The sequence below is a fragment of the Cotesia glomerata genome, linkage group LG1 (assembly GCF_020080835.1).
Source record: "Cotesia glomerata isolate CgM1 linkage group LG1, MPM_Cglom_v2.3, whole genome shotgun sequence".
NCBI lineage: Eukaryota > Metazoa > Arthropoda > Insecta > Hymenoptera > Braconidae > Cotesia > Cotesia glomerata.
Genome location: NC_058158.1, coordinates 4,973,037 through 4,991,204, shown reverse-complemented (window position 1 = coordinate 4,991,204; position 18,168 = coordinate 4,973,037). Strand labels below are relative to the sequence as shown.

Sequence of the window (18,168 nt, the reverse complement as noted above, 5' to 3'; positions counted from 1 at the left end):
TGGAAGGCGCGTGCGGGTATATATGACAAATAATATGAGGATTATCTTGGCCGAAAATCACAGGTGGGACCGACATTCAGTTCGGGGGATAATTGAGCCGACGTCGGGCAATCAAGAACCATTGACTAGCTTCACTTGCATTCTCCAATCATCGACCGTCCTAGGAAATTCTCTGATGCCAAAACTTCACCACTCTCCAGCTCGAACTCCAGGCGATCCCACTGCTCAGAACACGCTGATTCGGCCCTCCTGCTACTCGGGATCATTCATTTCCCATCCTTTGATCCAATCGTTAGTTATAGCTTGTGTGTTCGTTTGAAAGCTATATCATACTTGACATAAACGCGTTTGCTGACTTTCATAGCGTTGACCGTCCAAAATAAAAATAATGATAAATTCAATAACTTTTTTTCTTTTTTATTCTCAGGCCTTTGTGTGTTTATTTTATAAGCGTACAATGTCAAAGCTTTCCTGATGGAAATCCAATTTATTTCTTCACCAGAAAGTAGATTCATCCACTTAAAATACGCTCATTTTGTTTTCATATGCGATTGAGTGTAGCTTTTATTTTATTTTTACTTTCATTCTTTTGTCTGCTCTGCACTCAGTATGCTTCTACCTTTTTATTTGGATTATCTTTTTTCTTTGCTGGTTTATTTAATTAACAAGCCATCGACATACATGTGCTAACCGTATCTATGGATTTGCTTTATTTTACCTTGATGCTACGAGAGAAGGCGAATTAAATGCAAATAATTGAATAGAGTACTCGTTATTCGGTGAATTCTTTTAATAAAAGTGTCCATTGTTGACAAGAACAAAAACTAGACCAATTACTATTAAATATTCCATCAGCCTTTTTTAATTTTTTCAATTCTGTTTTCTATTTTAGTTTTTTCATTCGCTCTCCACTATACTGTTCATTTTAATATCGCTGCACACTTTTTTACCGTGCAATCCAAATAATCACCGGCTTCAAGTTTTGTTGATGTAGACGCTTATAAGTGATGCCTTTTTCACAATTTATCCATATCCATCCACAAACTTCGATGTTATCTTCAATATTTTTAGCTTGCGTGACTATATTGCAGCCATCAGTTCACATCAGAATATGTCACGAACCCAACGACTTAACCTCTATGTCTTTGACCTCCATATAAAATACTGATGTTTCAAACTGAGCTTCAACCCCCGCTAAAAAAAGAAAAGTTATACTATACATAGTTTCATAAAAATCGTTCGTTCATAACAAAAGAAAAGTTTTCACCAAGTTTAAAGTTTAATCTTTTGCTATGTAAATGTTTTCGTGTACCTCATTATCCTGAGCTTTAGTTGGTTGTACTTAAACGGGTATATAGATGCAGCTAAGGAGTTTCTTAAGTCAAAGTCAAAGTTGATTTAGTTTCTCCAAATATTGTTGATTCTGTGACGTTGTTAGATGGGCTTAAAAGCAGTATCCATTCACGCCTGTTAATTTGCCTTGAATTCAAACTGCTATTACTATTCCACATTATTCTGTACTGCACTACCACATAGACCAGTATAGATATATGTAAAAGAGCGTTGCGCGTCTGACTGTTCTCTCTTTGCCAAATCAACGGATCGCTGCGTTTTCTCTCTCGATTCTCGGATTATATGTTAAGGAACTCGCTTAACCCTGAGGGTACTCGAGGATCTTGGGTAAAATGTTTTGAATAACTGATTTCATTTGTAATTAACACACTATTGTTTGCTGTGATTCTTTTACGCTTGACATTTTTTATTAATATTTTTTTCACTTATTTATTATTTTTTTATTATTTAGTATTTCCAACTAAAAAGTTGGTTTGATAAGATGTGAAGCCTTGTTGCTAGGCAACGGTTGCTATGTGAGGAAGAGGGTGCTATGGAGGCTGCTATAGGAGTCGCTTTGGAAGTTTCTATAGGGAGTAGGCAACGTTTAATATAATAGATATTTAACTAAAAATTTTGTAGTCTACAAAAGTTTTTGTTTTCATTATTACTTCTTATGAGAAACCAAGAAGTTCATTTTGTTTCGTAAAGTTGGATGTTGAGATTCGAATAAAATTAATACAACAAGAGATAATAATATCTAGAATATTATTAATTATTAGAAATATGGCCTCATATTAAATATAGCAATTATTGTTGTGGTTTCTTTTTTTTTTATTTTTAAAATAAACATGTAGACCAGCATTTTAAAAACTTTGTTTTCTGAAATTTTAAAATTTTCATTTAATTTTTCAATTATTATTTATTATTTTGAGAATTTTAGAAACTTTACAGACAATTCGTCTCTTTAATGCCAAAAATAAATTAAATATACTTGCAAAAAGAATTTTTTTACAGTTGAAATTTTTTATTAAATAGAATTCTTTTTTAAACTACATTGCTTCAACGTACAAAAAAGCCATTTCCTGAATTCATTAAAGAGAGATAAGACCTGAATATTCTATCACTACTATATCTTGCAGATAAATTGCAAGTAAGTTTCTATTTAAAAAGTCCTTCGTTCAAATGAAATATACGCTGCGGAAATTCCAATCTATAAGAATTTATTTCTATTCTTATTCCCTCTAAATAGATTATAAGTCCAATACCATACTAAATTTTTAAACCTCTTAAATACTAAATTACCAATTTTAGCTTAAAAGTTCATAATTAAAGCAAAACACTTAATTGCTTTTTTACTGATGAAATATTAAATCCTTTTTCATTTGCAGTTTAATTTATAAATTTTTTATCATTTACCGTAAACCAACAAGCTTAACCATTATCGTTATTTATCATTAACAACTCCAATTAGACTAATAATAAATGACAACAAAATGTCGCTCTAATTAAACGTGCATATATTTAATAGATAAATATAAAAGCAGGAATAAAAATCGGGGCAATAAAATGCTCATAAAAGGTTTGTTAAACCTTACATACAGAGGATATAAGTTATATTTTTTTCCGTCCCATAATAGCTGGCGCCATATGATTTGTCTATCCACCAAAACCTATAAACTTTCGACCGTAAAAAATCTCTAATTACAATATTTTTACACCGAAAAAAAAATAAATGAACCTTCTGATAAATGTTGCTGACGATTGCGTGTAACCAACTTTTGTTTTCCATAAAACTTTTCATTTATATACAAAGTGATTTACGCTACATAGATTTAATAGTTCCAGATACTTTTAACTTAAATCTAACTTTTTTTTCAACCATTTTCTTACTATTTTTTTTTTTTTTTTTTTATTTATTTCGCGTATACAGCACTATATTCTTTGAGGGAGAAGCTTTCGTACCACCAGCGACCTTATACAGATTGGTTTAAAGTTTCGTACACCAACAAACACGCAAACTACTGGCTTAATCACTGATCAACGGGCAAATCTACTTTTTACAACTATTTCAAAGCTTAAAGCTATTTTTGAACTTGGTAGACTCTTACAGGTTTTAGCGGGGAATAAATCTTTTGATCAGATCCAGAGCTGAAACTAAACGTCAAGGCTTTAATTACAACTTAAAACTTTTAGAATCCTAAATTACTGTTTTATTTCAAGTGACAGACTACTTATAACTTATAATATTTACGCACGCGATATATTACTTAATGTTATAAGACGATTTTGAGTGACAGAGCAAGGCAGTAACGAGGGAACAGCCTCGTAAATTATTTGGATGAATGGTCGTTGCAGCAATTAACTTGAGCAAGTAAGCTGCAATGCATATGAGTATGAGTATGCGTACGGTATATAGTACTATACATTTGTTTACGATGTTATGTGAGCCGAGTAGCGCTGCACTTGGTACACAGTACATGTAATAGCTCGGTACGGGCACTATATTAGATAATAAACAGAATGAAATAAATTAGTTATATGAGATCGAGAGATCGGGATAAGGTATATGGATTTACAGCTTGAGGATTTGGTACATAGTTGATATATGGACAGTATGTGCGAACTGTAATGACAATTGGTCATTCTGTTATTGCCGATGTTGGAGCCCACCTATCGAATGATGTTCATCAGTGAAAATGCTGTTGCAGCCACTAAATTGCTCGATCTGTTATCATTGTGAACGTATATTAACTACCCAGAAGTAAATTCAGTCGGTACAAATGATTCATGTCCTAGGAAAGTTGCAATTGATTTAACCCGTGGTTTTGAGGGTAGTGCAACATGTTTGTTTGAAATATCTTGTAGTAAATAAGTTTTAGTAAATGCAAAAAAATTGTCTACAGTTAACGAGTTATAGAAATTTAAAGTAAAGATTTACAAAATTGAATTTATAATCACTGTTTGCACAAATTTGTCATTAATCTTGTGTACATACAAATAAATTATTATCATAACTTCTGTTTCACTAAATTTGAACACACGATATAATAATATAGATTAATTTTGAATTTGGAATTTGTACTTACTTTACCAAAGAATATTTGTTTTCATTAACCTCAATGATCAATTAGGCGTTAATAATTTTGAGCAACCCAAATTTGTTCAATTTGTTTATGGAAAGAAGATTCATAATCCGGGTTTTAAAATTACAAACAAGTGAGATTCTTCAATAATTTAATGTTTTATTTCCTTAATATATATTTAATGTGTATTCTTCTCTTAAAGTAGGGTGGAGTTGAGTGAACTTTTACTATTTTTATTGAATGCAAATAGGTAAAAGCTCGATTCAGAAATATCAGGCTGATAGCTGCTTCGGTGGTGAGCTTTTGAAGATCATAGTGTACATGTAGCAATCGATTGAGCTTTCGGGCAATGGATTTTTAAAAAGTATGTCAGACTGGCAAAGTCTGCCTCGGTGAAGTCGATGCTAACCGAACTGGAATGAAAATTTTCGTCTTTTATATTTTACATTTGAGGTTTACGTCTAACGTCTACGTTTATTCAATGCCGTGATGATTATCTGTTATACTTTACTGTATTTTTATCGATTTTCTTTTGGGGTTTTTTACGTTTTATTCTATATATATTATACGTGTGAGTTATTTGTTGGATTTATTCCGTGGCGTGCTGATAGAAAAAGAGGATTCATGTTGAATTATTAAGAAGTTGGAAAAAATTTTTATTTGTTTATTTTTCTTTTTATTTCTGCCGATAAAAAACCCAAGTAGCAAAGGATAGAAACAAATAGGTGATTTTCTTGTTGATTGATTATTATTTATTTTTATTTTTATTTTCGAGCTCTTGACGGTGATACAGACAGACAATTAATCAGGATCAAATGAAATTAATTTTTATTCGGATAAAACGATGAGATTGTCTATCAATTAAGTGAGACAAACAACTTGGCATTTAGTCTAGTCGAGAAGTTGATTTCTTGCGAAAAATAGAGCTCCTTCTCCTAAAAATATGGTTGATGGCTTAAACGATCCGGAATGGCATCTAGAAAAAGACGTTTTTTGGATTTTTTCTGGAGAAGAAAATTACAATTGTTATTAACGAAAAACTGTTAAAAAAATTAGCCGTCCAGCTTTTTGGCAAAATCTCAAAAAGTATAAGTGATAGCTCAAATATTAAAAAAGATTCTGAAAGAGCAGAAAATTTTAGTTCTCGAACGTTCTCGACTTCCGAAATTATAGCTCCAATGTTTATAATTTTAATTAAGCGTTGAAAATCGGCTTTTGCGCGGCAGTTTCGGCATGCGCGCGCCGCCACTCTAGTAAACGTAGTTTATAAATAATTTTTTTAAGCTATTAAATATTAATTAAAAAATTTGAAAAAATTCTGGTGTCATCTAGACACTTCAAACAATATGATTCCGTGGTAATAAAAGTTGTATCACCATTTTTAAAAAAATTATTCAATTGTTAATTAACATTTTTTTTACGGGTTTGTGTTGTCATAAAAGGCGGTATAAAAGTTTAAATAATTAATCTATGAATTTTTTGTTTTTTGAAGCCCTTTTTATAAACATACTTAACGATATGGCGTTATAAAAGTTTATAAAACATTTTTATTTTATTAATTATTAATTTTTAAAGCAACAAAAAAATTAAAAATTTAAATAATGTATGTTAAATAATTTTTTTTTCTTAAATCTAAGTGATTACTGATTTTATATTCTTTTTTGGCATCAAATGATTATTTTTCAAATTTTTATATGCCATTTGTTTATAAAAAAATAAATTAATTAAATATTTTTGAAAAATTTTTTTTCACTACATTGTTAGCGTAAAAAAATTATGATTAAAAAAAAAAAAATTTTCTTAAAAACAATATCTTATTGTTTATAATCGTTTTCCTTCATATTTTGACTGTAAAAATAAATGATTAAGGAATAGTTTTTTTTTTTTTTAAATCATAATTTTCATTTCTAAATATAATGGCAAAAAAAAACTTTTTGAGATTTTGCCAAAAAGCTGGACGGCTAATTTTTTTTAACAGCTTTTTGTTAATAACAATTGTAATTTTCTTCTCCAGAAAAAATCAAAAAACGTCTTTTTCTAGATGCCATTCCGGATCGTTTAAGCCATCAACCATATTTTTAGGAGAAGGAGCTCTATTTTTCGCAAGAAATCAACTTCTCGACTAGACTAATTACTCTCCGTTCGAAGTAAAAATCGTCCGAGATAAACAAAATTTAACTTAAAGAAAAATAATCCTAACTTGGCTTAACATTGTACTTACTTACAAGTTATAAATCTAATTAATCATAAATACAGGAGATGTTTGCATAATTATCTCTGCATGGCAAATGGTTATTAAAATATTTAAACTGCTAAGTCAACAATTGCATCACTAATTTTTATCTCATGAAATTCTTTAATTTTTTTTAAAAAACACATAATCGATACCGTTTTGTAATTTTGTTCACTGCGAGATAATTTTTTGTGTCTGGTGCACAATTAACACCTCCAAATTATTCCAACCGGTACAAAATCGCAACGTCATTATTTCGAAAAGAGTTTGTCACATTGATCAATCCAATAGCTATACATTTAACATTTAATATAATTTTTTAATTAAACACACTCCCAATGATAAAGTTTGCAATTGCGTAATCATTGGATCTGTTTTTGAGACGTCATGCATTATTAACGATACGCCACTAAGAGAACCAACTCGTTTGCTAGTGCAGTCGACATTGTAATAAAGAGTGTGATGCAGGAAGAGGCAATCGCTCCGCGGTTGTCTAAAAAGCCGGCGACTATCAAATTTATCGAGCATGTGCGTAAAAATCAATGTTTGTATGATCATAATGTTAAAAAACAGTACGGTTCTGATTTTGTTGAAAATGTTTGGAAGAAAATTGCTCAAGATTGTTGTTTGGAAAATGGTAAGTTTTTATTACTCATTCATAGTAAATTATAAAAAATATTTATTTTTTTTTATTAGAATTTTTTTTACTAACAATTTTTTAATTTAAATCATTGCTTTATAAATTGAAATTCATTTTTTTGGTAAATTAAAGAAAATTATTAAATTAAAATTAAAATTATTAAAAAAATTACCTTGAATCAAAAGAAACAATCTTGCATAAAATAAATTATTTTCAAGAACTTTTTTTTTTTAATTAAACAAAAAAGTTTTAAAATTACGTAGAATTTGCTTGAGCCAAAAAAATTTATTCGATCAAGAATTTTTTTCTCTCGAGTCCAGTTAATTTTTTTTATCAGTTTAAAAATTATTTTTAAACTAAATTTTCTAATGAAAAATTTAAAACAGAAATTTTAATTTATAGGAACAAAAGCTAAAAGAAAATGGATGTACCTTCGTGCAAGATATAAGTGCGGTTTAATAGACCCAACGAAAAAATCAAACTATCACCGTGATCTAAATTTTTTATACTCCTTTGTACAATCTATCGACGTCGACGAGGACGAAGAAGTGCAGTTCCTAATGAAAAAAGAGCCAGAGAATGATTACTATGAAACGAATGGACGGGGAAACTCTTCTGAGAGATTAACATCTTTGGCATCAAGAAGAAATAGATCAAGACATTTGTCTAATGAAAATCGTCTATCAACATCCTCCGGTCGTCAATCAGTGTTTACCGAATATAGTTATCCCTCTGTGCCAATTTACCCTCCCGGTGGGTCTCTGCATATTGACCATGAAGATGAGTTGAAGCCATTTTTTGAATCGTTGTATCGTTCCACAAAAAAGCTGCCGCTAATGCTGCAGAGACATATAAAGACCCAATTTTTTGAAATAATCAGTGCCGCTGAAGCGAGTGCAACAAATGGACGTACTGAGTGATTGATAACGAATTATATAGTTTGCATATTTTACGTTTGTAGAAATGAGAAAACGTATCAGCACTTACTTGCTATTATTAAGCATTAATTTTAATTGATTATTATGTAATTTTTTTAAGAATTTCTATGTTGAGATGAATGATAAATATAAGTATAAGTTTGTTATTTTTGCATGTATTGAATGAAATATTTACCTAATCTAATGGAATTTCCTATTGAAGTTATGGAGTTATAGTTTCAAAATGGAATTTTTATGCTCATTTCGTACTCAAGGATTTGAACAAATATTTATTAATATTTAATAAATATTTATTAAATCATCTAATACTAGACAATCATTTATTAACTGTTAATACGGCTAATTAAATACTAACAAATTCTTCTATCAATGTATTAGTTGACAAAATGCAATACTATACTAATCAATATTGGTAGAAAATTTGCGTATTAACAATATTTTTCATGAATATGCCCTTTATAGTGTAACATACTTACACTATATCTACACAAAAAAAAATTTACTTGAATCAAGTAAATAATTTTGAAGAATTTCATCTTCTTGATTTAAGTAAAAAAATTTTTAAATGAAGAATATTTTCTTGGTTCAAGAATTTTTCTCTTGAATTAAATTAATTTTTTTTTTTTTCAGTGTATGTTCAATGTATGATCAATAATTTAGTTGATAACTGGTAAATTATTATAAATCTCAATAGAAAGTTGATTTATCGCAAATAAAAGAAATTAAACCATTAAAGAAAAGCACGATCTATGATAATAAATATATTGATAATAATAATATGACTAATCCTTGGCGGGAAAGACGCGGCGTGTATATTTTAACTCTTTGTGTGGTGACGTAAGCATCATAAAAGCCGTACTAAGGGAATGATTTCAAGTTCCAAGATCCAGCTGAGCAGTTGTTAACCAGCAGTGATACTGAGAGCTCGAAATATGACGAGTGTAAAAAAATCTTCTGGTTCGACTAACAGGTTAGCAACCGAGAAATTTATCGAGCGTGTCAAAAAAAATCCATGTTTATATGACAATGAAGTGAAAAGAAAAAGCAGCCCAAAAGATATAGATTTTATTTGGAAACAAATAGCTGATGATAGTGGTTTATTAATTGGTGAGTTTTTTAATTAAAGCTTCATGTTTTACGTTATTAAAGAATTATTAACTAACGATTGAAATGTATAAATAATCATAATTGTTTGCTATTTTATAAAAATCAAATATTTTACACATTATATACACATGGTTCAATTCGCTATATATATTCAAGGTCAAAATTTTACGACTGAAGTGAATGCGGTGAAGTTGATTTTTTTACTTCTGAGTCCAACCGCCCTATAGTATAATATAAAAGGATTTATTAACGGCTTTCAGAATAAGCGGCTTGTAATTTTAATTTTTTTTTCAATTCCAAGAAGTGTATAAATTTTTAATAAAAAATCTATTAATAGAACGCTTAAAGCAACGACCAAATTTGCCTTTTTGGAGCTTAAAAAGAACACAATAAAAAGTCATTTTATTTTGTCTTTTACAAAATTTTATAAAATTCAATTTATGTCTAATAAACTTTTGTATTTAATTCACACCAGGTCAAGCCAAACGAAAGTGGTCTTATCTCGTCGAAACATACAAAGCCAGTACACGTAATGATCCGACTAAAAAATGTTACTTTAAACGTGAGCTTAATTTTTTGATCGCGTTCGTACAAGAAATTTCGGCCGACGAGATTCAAGAGACGGGACGTGTTATAAAAACAGAGCTTCCACATAATGACCCGGATAGTTGGTCAGAAATATCGACATCAAGAAATAAACCAAGATCTTCGCTAGACGATCATCTTCCCTCGACTTCTTCAGCATATCAACCTGTGCGTGGTCCGCAGCGATATTCAAGTACATCAGTGCCCATTGATATCAATGACGAGATGATGCATTTCTTCATTTCTATGTGTTGCACCGCCAAAACGTTGCCGCGTGATTTACAAATACAGATTAAGTCCAAGATTTCTGAGCTCATTAATGGAGCTGAACTTACTGCTATGCAGAGGGATATTCAATAATAATTTTTATATTTTTTTTATATTAATAAATAAATTCATGCCACTATAATTCTACATATTCATATTTTTAAATGTAAATATAAAAAATATCATTTTTGTATGCATGCAATAAAAATTAAAATAACGTAAGAGTAAGCAATTTTTATTGAAGTTTTATGAAAAAATAAAACCTCTTCAATTCTAAACAATTTATTAAATATAGTTTCTTACATATTATACTTAGCTCTGAATAACTGCATACTCGGAAGTTGCTGATAATTCCGCGATAAAATATAATAAAAAACAATAATTATCATTTGATAATTAATGTAATAATGCAAGTTCAACAATGTTTTCTAACATTTAAAAAATTTCTTTTAATTAGACAAAACAGAATCGTTTAAGATTTCAATAGTATTGACATGAGTATTCAATGTGTTATATTGTTATACACTGGATCCTTACAAAAATATACAAAACTATAAAAAGCATTCATCCCAATAAGCGTACATCACTTTAATGATATCAATTATTTTTTTTATGAATTTTTTTTCACTTATCTGTCAATTGAAGAAATAAATATCAGCGTAGCAGCTTATCTAGAATGATAACAAATCATTAAAATTAGTAAGTAAAAAAAAAACAGTTAGTTTATTATGTATTCACCATAACAGCATCTTTTGATGCTAAAAAAATCCCAGTCTAAACAAGTCAAAAAAAAAATAAACTTTTTGCAATGAATTTTAAGCTTTGCGATGATTCACCTCCGAGAATTGTGTCCAGCAGTATTAACTTTTTACCTTGTCTGTATATCCGTGGTATGGTGATATGATGGAAGTTGCATGAACATTCAGAGCGTTCAAGGGACTTTAGTTACTAACCAACAGTGGTACTGAAAACATCTACTTAGTATTTTGAGAAAAAATATAATATAATATAATGGCTCCTAGCGGGTATAATACGGCAGTGACGAAAAAATTTATTGCTCAAGTGCAAAAGAACAAGTGTTTGTATGATCTTAACGTTAAAAAAAATTTTAATAACAAAGGTTTAGACAGTATTTGGCTGGAAATTGTTAATAAATGTCATCTCGAAAGTGGTAAGTTGTTTACGCTTTGTATTTTTTATTATGAAGTCAGGAATTATTATGTTGTTATTCGGTGTTAAATTATTTTGGACAATTAAATTATAGAGTTAAAAATAAAATAAAAATGAGATTGTTTTACGTGGCAAATATAGAATGTGTGTATAGTATCCTTCACTATAAATGTGTAAAGTTTACATTTACTGTTGCGCTCAAGAGTATTTTTACAACATGAAATTTTTAAATGTTTATTCAAAATAAAATCTGATATAGTATCAAATATATCTAACTTAAAAAAAAATGCTACGATTATATCAATAGCTAATGACTAATGTTTAAATTATAAATTGTAATGTGTATATTTATTAAAATTGATATATTTACTTATCAAAACACTTGAGCACTTGAGAACAACTTCAGATAAGGCGTGTAGTTTTTCAAGGTCAAAGTTTATAATTGTATTGACAGAATAATTATTTTGTTTCGCTTGATGATGATTAAAGATTTAAACTAGAAATTTTAACGCCGTCTTAAATGTCATCAACGATATATTGCAAAATATTCTAAGAACAATGACTTGTCATAATTAATATAATTATGTAAATTATATTTACAGTAACTAAAGCTAGAAGGAAATGGGGTTACCTCGCCGCCCAATACAAAAAGGGTCTCGTAAATCCATTGAAAAAATCAATTTACCATGATGACCTTAATTTTTTGTATTCGTTCGTACAAACAATTGAAGATGTTGAAGATGATGAAGTGGAATTCATAATGAAAAAAGAATCTGAGGATGCTCAAAACAGACCTAGGATGAGAGAAAACTCTTATGAGAGACCAATGTCATCGGCATCAGGGAGGAATAGCTTAAGACGTTTGTCTAATGAAAATCGTTCGTCAACGTCCTCAGGTCGTCAATCAGTATTTAGCATGTCCGGTTACCCTTCTATGTCAGTTGGCGGGCCCAGCGAAGCAATGCAGATTGATAATCCTGAAGACGAGTTGAAGCCTCTTTTTGAATCTTGGTATCGGTCAACTAAAAAATTACCGCCGGAATGGCAAAGACATGTGAAGCGTCAGTTTTCTGAAATTATCAACGTTACTGAAGCGAATGTTTCGAATGAAATTGCTGAATAATTGAAAATCAAAAATTAATCGGATGTTTTATTTTTTTTTTAGCAAATAAAAATAGTATTGTTGTTTATTCATAAATTTTCAGCATGAATTATCATTTTATTTTTAAAATAATTATTAATAAAAATTTTGTTACTTTTATATTTTTTCTATACTAAACTAATTTCACTTTAGTCATCAATTTCATATTATAATATGTTGAATTTATAAATAATTTTCTAGTTTTTATAACTTAACACTAAGAAAAAAATTATTTTTATTAAAAAAAATTTCTCGACACAAGAATGTATATTTTTTATAATTATTAAACTATTACCGTATTGAAATTATCAAATATTAATATTATTTTTGTACTTGTATAAAATAAAATTCTAATAAGTAAAAACACTTAATTTTTCACTGTTGAATCAAATATAAGATACCGCAAATTTCTTATTTTGTCTTAAAAATCCACGTATCCACAGTAACATAGAATACTATATATTATTCGACGCTGACAATAATTAGATACTGTCGAGTGTGAAAAAATAGTATGTAATTTAAGTGTCTAATATAAAAATTATCAGCAGAAATAAAAAGCAAGTTCAGCTACAACGCAGTTCGCCTATCAGAAAGAACATTAAAATGTCCGACACATACGTGCTTGTCTCACTGCAAGCGTTGTATTATCTTAGCGGGAAATCGTCGCCACATTCCATTTTTTTACATTTACATCAGTTGCGTATAAGGCGCCTAACAGTTTCAATCCGTCAACTATAACTTCAATGGTCCCTTGCAAGTCGGCTATGAGCTTGAAACAAAATTTGATAAACTCCATTCGCCGTTATTCTGGTCTGTACGATCCGGCAGACAAAAATTACCGGGATCGTAATTACTCTTCTATTGCTTGGACAGAAATCGCTAAAGAATGTCAATTGCCGTCCGGTGAGTCCATTTTATATTTTATTGATAATGGATTAATAATAAATAATCAGTAAGCAGTTGATATTTAATATACAATATAATTTTATCTGCTTTGAATAACAGTATGCATTGTTTACATTAAATAAAATTAGCAAAGATCCGATTTTTAAATAATTCCATCACTTATCTATCATACGTCTCTTTTGTTCATACATATAATAGATGGATACTATTTAACATATCTAAATGATGATAATACTTTGTATATTTCATGCAAGGTTATATTTTTAATTCTGCTATTAAGTTTATTTTGAAAATTTTTTGTGGAACTGATAAATTTATCACCGCATTCAAAAATATTTTTATAAGTCTAAATGAACATGTCTTAAATATTAAAAAAAATCGTACGTAGAACAGGATATTTTTTAATTAAGTAAAAAAATATACTTTAACTTTAAATATAATTTGAAATAGTATATTACGACTCAAGGCCAGAAAGTTGGATTTCATGGCGTATGGGATATGATGGCCGAGGCGTAGCCGAGGTCATCATATCACATACTTCAGGGCATCCAACATTCTGGTCGTGGGTTGTATACTATTTTTCTTGCTCTCCAGCCGAAAGTACGCAACCCCAGGGAAGGGGTTTTGCAAAACCGAGGCGAAGCCGAGATTTTGCCGGGGGTGAGGGGGGCGCCGCCCAACTTTTGCAAAGCCGTAAATAAGCAGTAAAAAAATAAGCAGTAAAAATTAATAAATAAAAAAAAAATAAGTTATTCTGAAGTTTACTAACAAATGCTCTGATTACGAGAGATAACATGCACAGAACTCGTCACAAATATTTAAATTTGAGTTAATAACAAAATTAATTTTTTTAAGTTGATTAAAAATTAGTTTTTAATTAGACGGCTAAGAAAAATTGAAATTAAATTATTAGAAGCTTGTAGAGTACATAGATTGTTTTATAAACATTGCTTTACTAGCTGTCAAAATATAAAACAAAGCAAATAAAATTTACAAAACTTTTATACTATTTTCTAAAATTTTCATATAAATTATTTTTGCTGTATTATTATTGAATAGTTCATTAATAATAATCTAGTTAGAATTTATTTTTATTTATTTGACATTTTTTGGTTAGTTTCTGCGCTGACACGTTACATACAGACGATGTTGTGACTGTTATATACAGTTGAAACTCGCTGTATAGGCCGTCGCGCCACGAAAATACAAAAGAAAGCGAGGTTCTATGCTGCCGGCCAGAAAATATGCGTAGCTCGCATGCGTTAGAGCAGGCCATAAAAGTTGCTCTTCCTGGAGTAAAGTGCGTCCAGGAAGAGCGTACTTTCGGCTAGGAGAGCAAGAAAAAAAATGAGTTAAAATTTATTTTTAAAAATGTTTATAATTTTTTTCAAATAAATAGTATATTACACATCTAGGGCAGTAAAATAAGAAATGTCTCAGATCACATGTAATTGTTGTCCGAGGCGAAGCCGAAGTTAATAAACATGTGATCTGAGGCTTTCTTATTTACTGCCCGTGGTGTGTATACTATTTTTCTCCTCGACAGAAGCGGAAAGCGGCATTTTCGTTTAGCGCAGCGGGACGAAAGTTGACGCTTTCCGCCCGGAGGTAGGAAAAAAAAATTTAGTTAACTTAGGAAGAAAAATTCTTAAAAATAATTAAAATTGTAGTTTATTCACAAAAATAAATAATTTCTAGATAATTAATCAACCAATTCTTTCCGTAGTGGCAAGAGCCAAATCAATATGGGCAAGTCTTCGTAAAATTTATAAGTACAGCTTGTCTAATCCTAATTACAAAAAGCCAGAGTACTACAGCTCATTGAAATACTTGTTTCAATCTATAAAAAATAGCAATTACGAGGACAGTGACGATGAAGTGCAATTTATACTAAAAAAAGAGCGCTCTGATGACGACGAAGAAACTGTGACAGATACTTTGGAAAGAACATCTTTGGGTACAAGTGTGAGGAACCGACGAAGACATTACCTTGACAATCGTCCCTCGACATCTGGTCGGCACTCTGTAAGGCGCGATCACGAGAATCCTAGCTCTTCGCATCAAAATAATCCTCAGCGAATTAATCAGCCGGACGAAATGAAATTATTTATGGACTCGATGTATCTTATGGCGAAAAAATTACCTCCAGCATTGCAGAGACACGTGAGGAATCAAATTTTTGAAATTATTAAAACTGCTGAATCGAGTGCTGTAATTGAAGAAATTGAGTGATCTTGTTAAATACTGAAAATATCTTTATATAACAACAATATTATAATAATAAGTCTATTGACTAAGTTTTAACTATTAAATATTTTTTTATTTAAGTAAAGTCGTGAGTGTATTTTAGAATAAAAAGTCCTTTACATCAAATGAGACGGTATTGTTCATTTAAAAAAAGTTTTTATTATTTACCGTCCTAGTGATTAGCAGAAATTCGAGAGATTTTCATACATTTTATGCCATATAATCATGTTCCATCTAGTATGTATGTAATTAAATTACATGTATAGGTATGATAAAAGCTTCATCGAATAATTGAAAATTAAAAACACTATACAAGTAAAAATATTACATGGAATACCATAAAAAGAATACGGATTATTCATATCACCGCTCCAGGGTACATTCAATTTGAAATTCGCTATTGACTTTGAATTTTATTTTTAGAAATAAAATTTTTATTTCAATAAAATAAAAATAAATCTTTACGTTCCTTTTTTTTTTAAAGATTATCAAAAAATCCATAACTTGATATTGAAACTGCATCAGATATCTATAATAGTTTTTTAAAATTATATATTTAAATTAATTATTGAACTGACCTTTGCTTGTTTGTACAACAATATATCAATAAATAAATGGAAACCCTGAGGCGTTTGTGCTGTTGACACAAACGTAAATATAAATTGATTTTTTCTGTTGTAATTATAGTTCGACGTTATTTCAACACATGTCAAAATTTTTAAGAGTAGTATAAAATGGACATTTACTTTAAATTTTAACAAATATTTTGAAATGATTCTTTTCATAAATTTAATGAGTATAGAGTTGTTTGATCGAGAGAAAAATAATTATTTTATAATTTTATTTTTAACTTCCCGCTAAGAAAATCTCAGATTTTCAAAAATCGGGAAGTTATTGGTTTTACCCCGTTTTACAAAAATCGAGTTTTCATCAGATCTCGACGTTTGAGGGTCACAGGAAGCTTCCCTGACTATCCCCGTGAGGGTGTCACTATGTCTGTCTGTATGTATGTATGTATGTGTGTGTGTGTGTGTGTGTGTGTGTGTGTGTGTGTGTGTGTGTGTGTGTGTGTGTGTGTGTGTGTGTGTGTGTGTGTGTGTGTGTGTATGTATGTGAGTATGTAAACCTCTCATAACTATTGAATGGCTCCACCGATTCGATCGCGGTTGGCGCCATTCGAAAGGGCTTGTCCAAACTTAGATTTTGGATACAATTTGGATCGATTCGGACCGATAGATTTCGAAAAATCTAAAAAAAACTGAAAAAAAAATTTTTTTCAAAAGTGGTTTTTTTGGAATAACTTTCGAACGGCTTTATCGATCAACTCCAAAAATCAGCTCTTGACCTTAAAAAACTACGTCGATCGCCGCTAATCCGGTCAAAATCGGTCAATTCGTTCGAGAGATATCGTGCAGGAAAGAAAATCCAAAAAAGTGTTTTTTCCGAAATTTCTAGTTTGATCAATATAAACTTAAATTTTTTTCATAAGGCTTAAAAAACTACGTCGAATGCTGCCAACCGCGTGAAAATCGGTTCATTCATTCAAAAGTTATTGCGGTTTGAAAACTCAAAAAATAGTGTTTTATCAACCTTCTATCAAACTTTTGAGCTTGAAAAGCTCAAAAGCATAGAAAAGTTATCTTTTTGAGCTCGAAGAGCTTAAAATAATATAAAAATTGTATTTTTGAGCTCGAAGAGCTTAAAACAATATATAAATTGTATTTTTGAGCTCGAAGAGCTCAAAAACGTCGTAAATGCAATTTTAAGCGCCCAGGTATGGAATTAGCGGGAAGTTGCAGGGATGGCCTTCAGGGTCAACCGTTTTCCTAATTTTTTTACTTTGGAATGACGAAATTATCAGATGTCTACTGCTTTCAATATCATAAAAAAAATTAATTAATTTTTTATTCAATAAAACTGTATTTCAATCAAAATTCCGCATTAATTAAATCTTAATTAAGTTTTTATTTTATTAAATTCCATTTTACAATTGAACTAATATCGATGAAATTCTTTGTTTTCAGTGTTTGTATAAATTCGTATTTTATATTTAATAACTTTTTGTAAGAACTAATTGTTATGACATTAAAATTAGCAGTCTTATTACCATTTAAAACATTTTTTGACAACCAAATTTCTTCCCAGAAATTATTTAAAAAAAAATCCATTTTTAATTTTTAAAAATTTTTAATTTAATTTTTTTTTTAATTTTCTTACCATAATTTATTTATTAAAAAAAGTCATCAAATATCTGCTAAATTAATTTTTATCTAATTATTTTATAAAAATAAAAAATGTAACAATAATAATAATAATATCAGTATTTAATTTAGCTTCATTATTTAATGTAATTAATTATTAAAAACAAAAATAAGCCGATTTTACTATGAAAGCGGATTATATTCTTGACAGTAAATATAATCAAGTATAGATAATTTATTGGCATTAAAAATTTATTATTTAAAATTTAAAATTACTAAAAGATATTTTTACTTAAGAAAGTCCCTATGAAATAA

General features: G+C 29.5%; 5 protein-coding genes across 14 annotated transcripts in view; all 5 read left to right on the top strand.

The window, feature by feature from the left end:
* Window positions 1-18,168, top strand: part of LOC123274652 (kazrin) — an 84,012-nt gene that overhangs the window by 7,364 nt on the left and 58,480 nt on the right. The gene's annotated exons all lie outside the window — the stretch shown is intronic.
* LOC123274719 lies at window positions 6,555-8,262 on the top strand. Its single transcript, XM_044742456.1, has 2 exons — window positions 6,555-7,288; window positions 7,694-8,262. The coding sequence occupies exons 1-2, from the start codon at window positions 7,114-7,116 to the stop codon at window positions 8,209-8,211; spliced, it is 693 nt and encodes a 230-aa protein (XP_044598391.1). The 5' UTR covers window positions 6,555-7,113; the 3' UTR covers window positions 8,212-8,262.
* LOC123274747 lies at window positions 9,062-10,294 on the top strand. Its single transcript, XM_044742479.1, has 2 exons — window positions 9,062-9,336; window positions 9,812-10,294. The coding sequence occupies exons 1-2, from the start codon at window positions 9,162-9,164 to the stop codon at window positions 10,279-10,281; spliced, it is 645 nt and encodes a 214-aa protein (XP_044598414.1). The 5' UTR covers window positions 9,062-9,161; the 3' UTR covers window positions 10,282-10,294.
* On the top strand, window positions 10,955-12,536 carry LOC123274728. The gene is made up of 2 exons (XM_044742466.1): window positions 10,955-11,359; window positions 11,961-12,536. The coding sequence occupies exons 1-2, from the start codon at window positions 11,200-11,202 to the stop codon at window positions 12,479-12,481; spliced, it is 681 nt and encodes a 226-aa protein (XP_044598401.1). The 5' UTR covers window positions 10,955-11,199; the 3' UTR covers window positions 12,482-12,536.
* Window positions 12,992-15,687, top strand: LOC123274736. The gene is made up of 2 exons (XM_044742471.1): window positions 12,992-13,402; window positions 15,132-15,687. Exons 1-2 carry the CDS (start codon window positions 13,243-13,245, stop codon window positions 15,635-15,637), a joined length of 666 nt encoding a protein of 221 aa, XP_044598406.1. The 5' UTR covers window positions 12,992-13,242; the 3' UTR covers window positions 15,638-15,687.

Bases quoted from the DNA above. Each gene is read 5' to 3' on its own strand.
- LOC123274719 (XM_044742456.1), top strand. From the start codon at position 7,114: ATGCAGGAAGAGGCAATCGCTCCGCGGTTGTCTAAAAAGCCGGCGACT. The intron at 7,289-7,693 runs GTAAGTTTTTAT...TTTAATTTATAG, and splicing joins AGATTGTTGTTTGGAAAATG to GAACAAAAGCTAAAAGAAAA.
- LOC123274747 (XM_044742479.1), top strand. From the start codon at position 9,162: ATGACGAGTGTAAAAAAATCTTCTGGTTCGACTAACAGGTTAGCAACC. The intron at 9,337-9,811 runs GTGAGTTTTTTA...AATTCACACCAG, and splicing joins TGATAGTGGTTTATTAATTG to GTCAAGCCAAACGAAAGTGG.
- LOC123274728 (XM_044742466.1), top strand. From the start codon at position 11,200: ATGGCTCCTAGCGGGTATAATACGGCAGTGACGAAAAAATTTATTGCT. The intron at 11,360-11,960 runs GTAAGTTGTTTA...TTATATTTACAG, and splicing joins TAAATGTCATCTCGAAAGTG to TAACTAAAGCTAGAAGGAAA.
- LOC123274736 (XM_044742471.1), top strand. From the start codon at position 13,243: ATGGTCCCTTGCAAGTCGGCTATGAGCTTGAAACAAAATTTGATAAAC. The intron at 13,403-15,131 runs GTGAGTCCATTT...TTCTTTCCGTAG, and splicing joins AGAATGTCAATTGCCGTCCG to TGGCAAGAGCCAAATCAATA.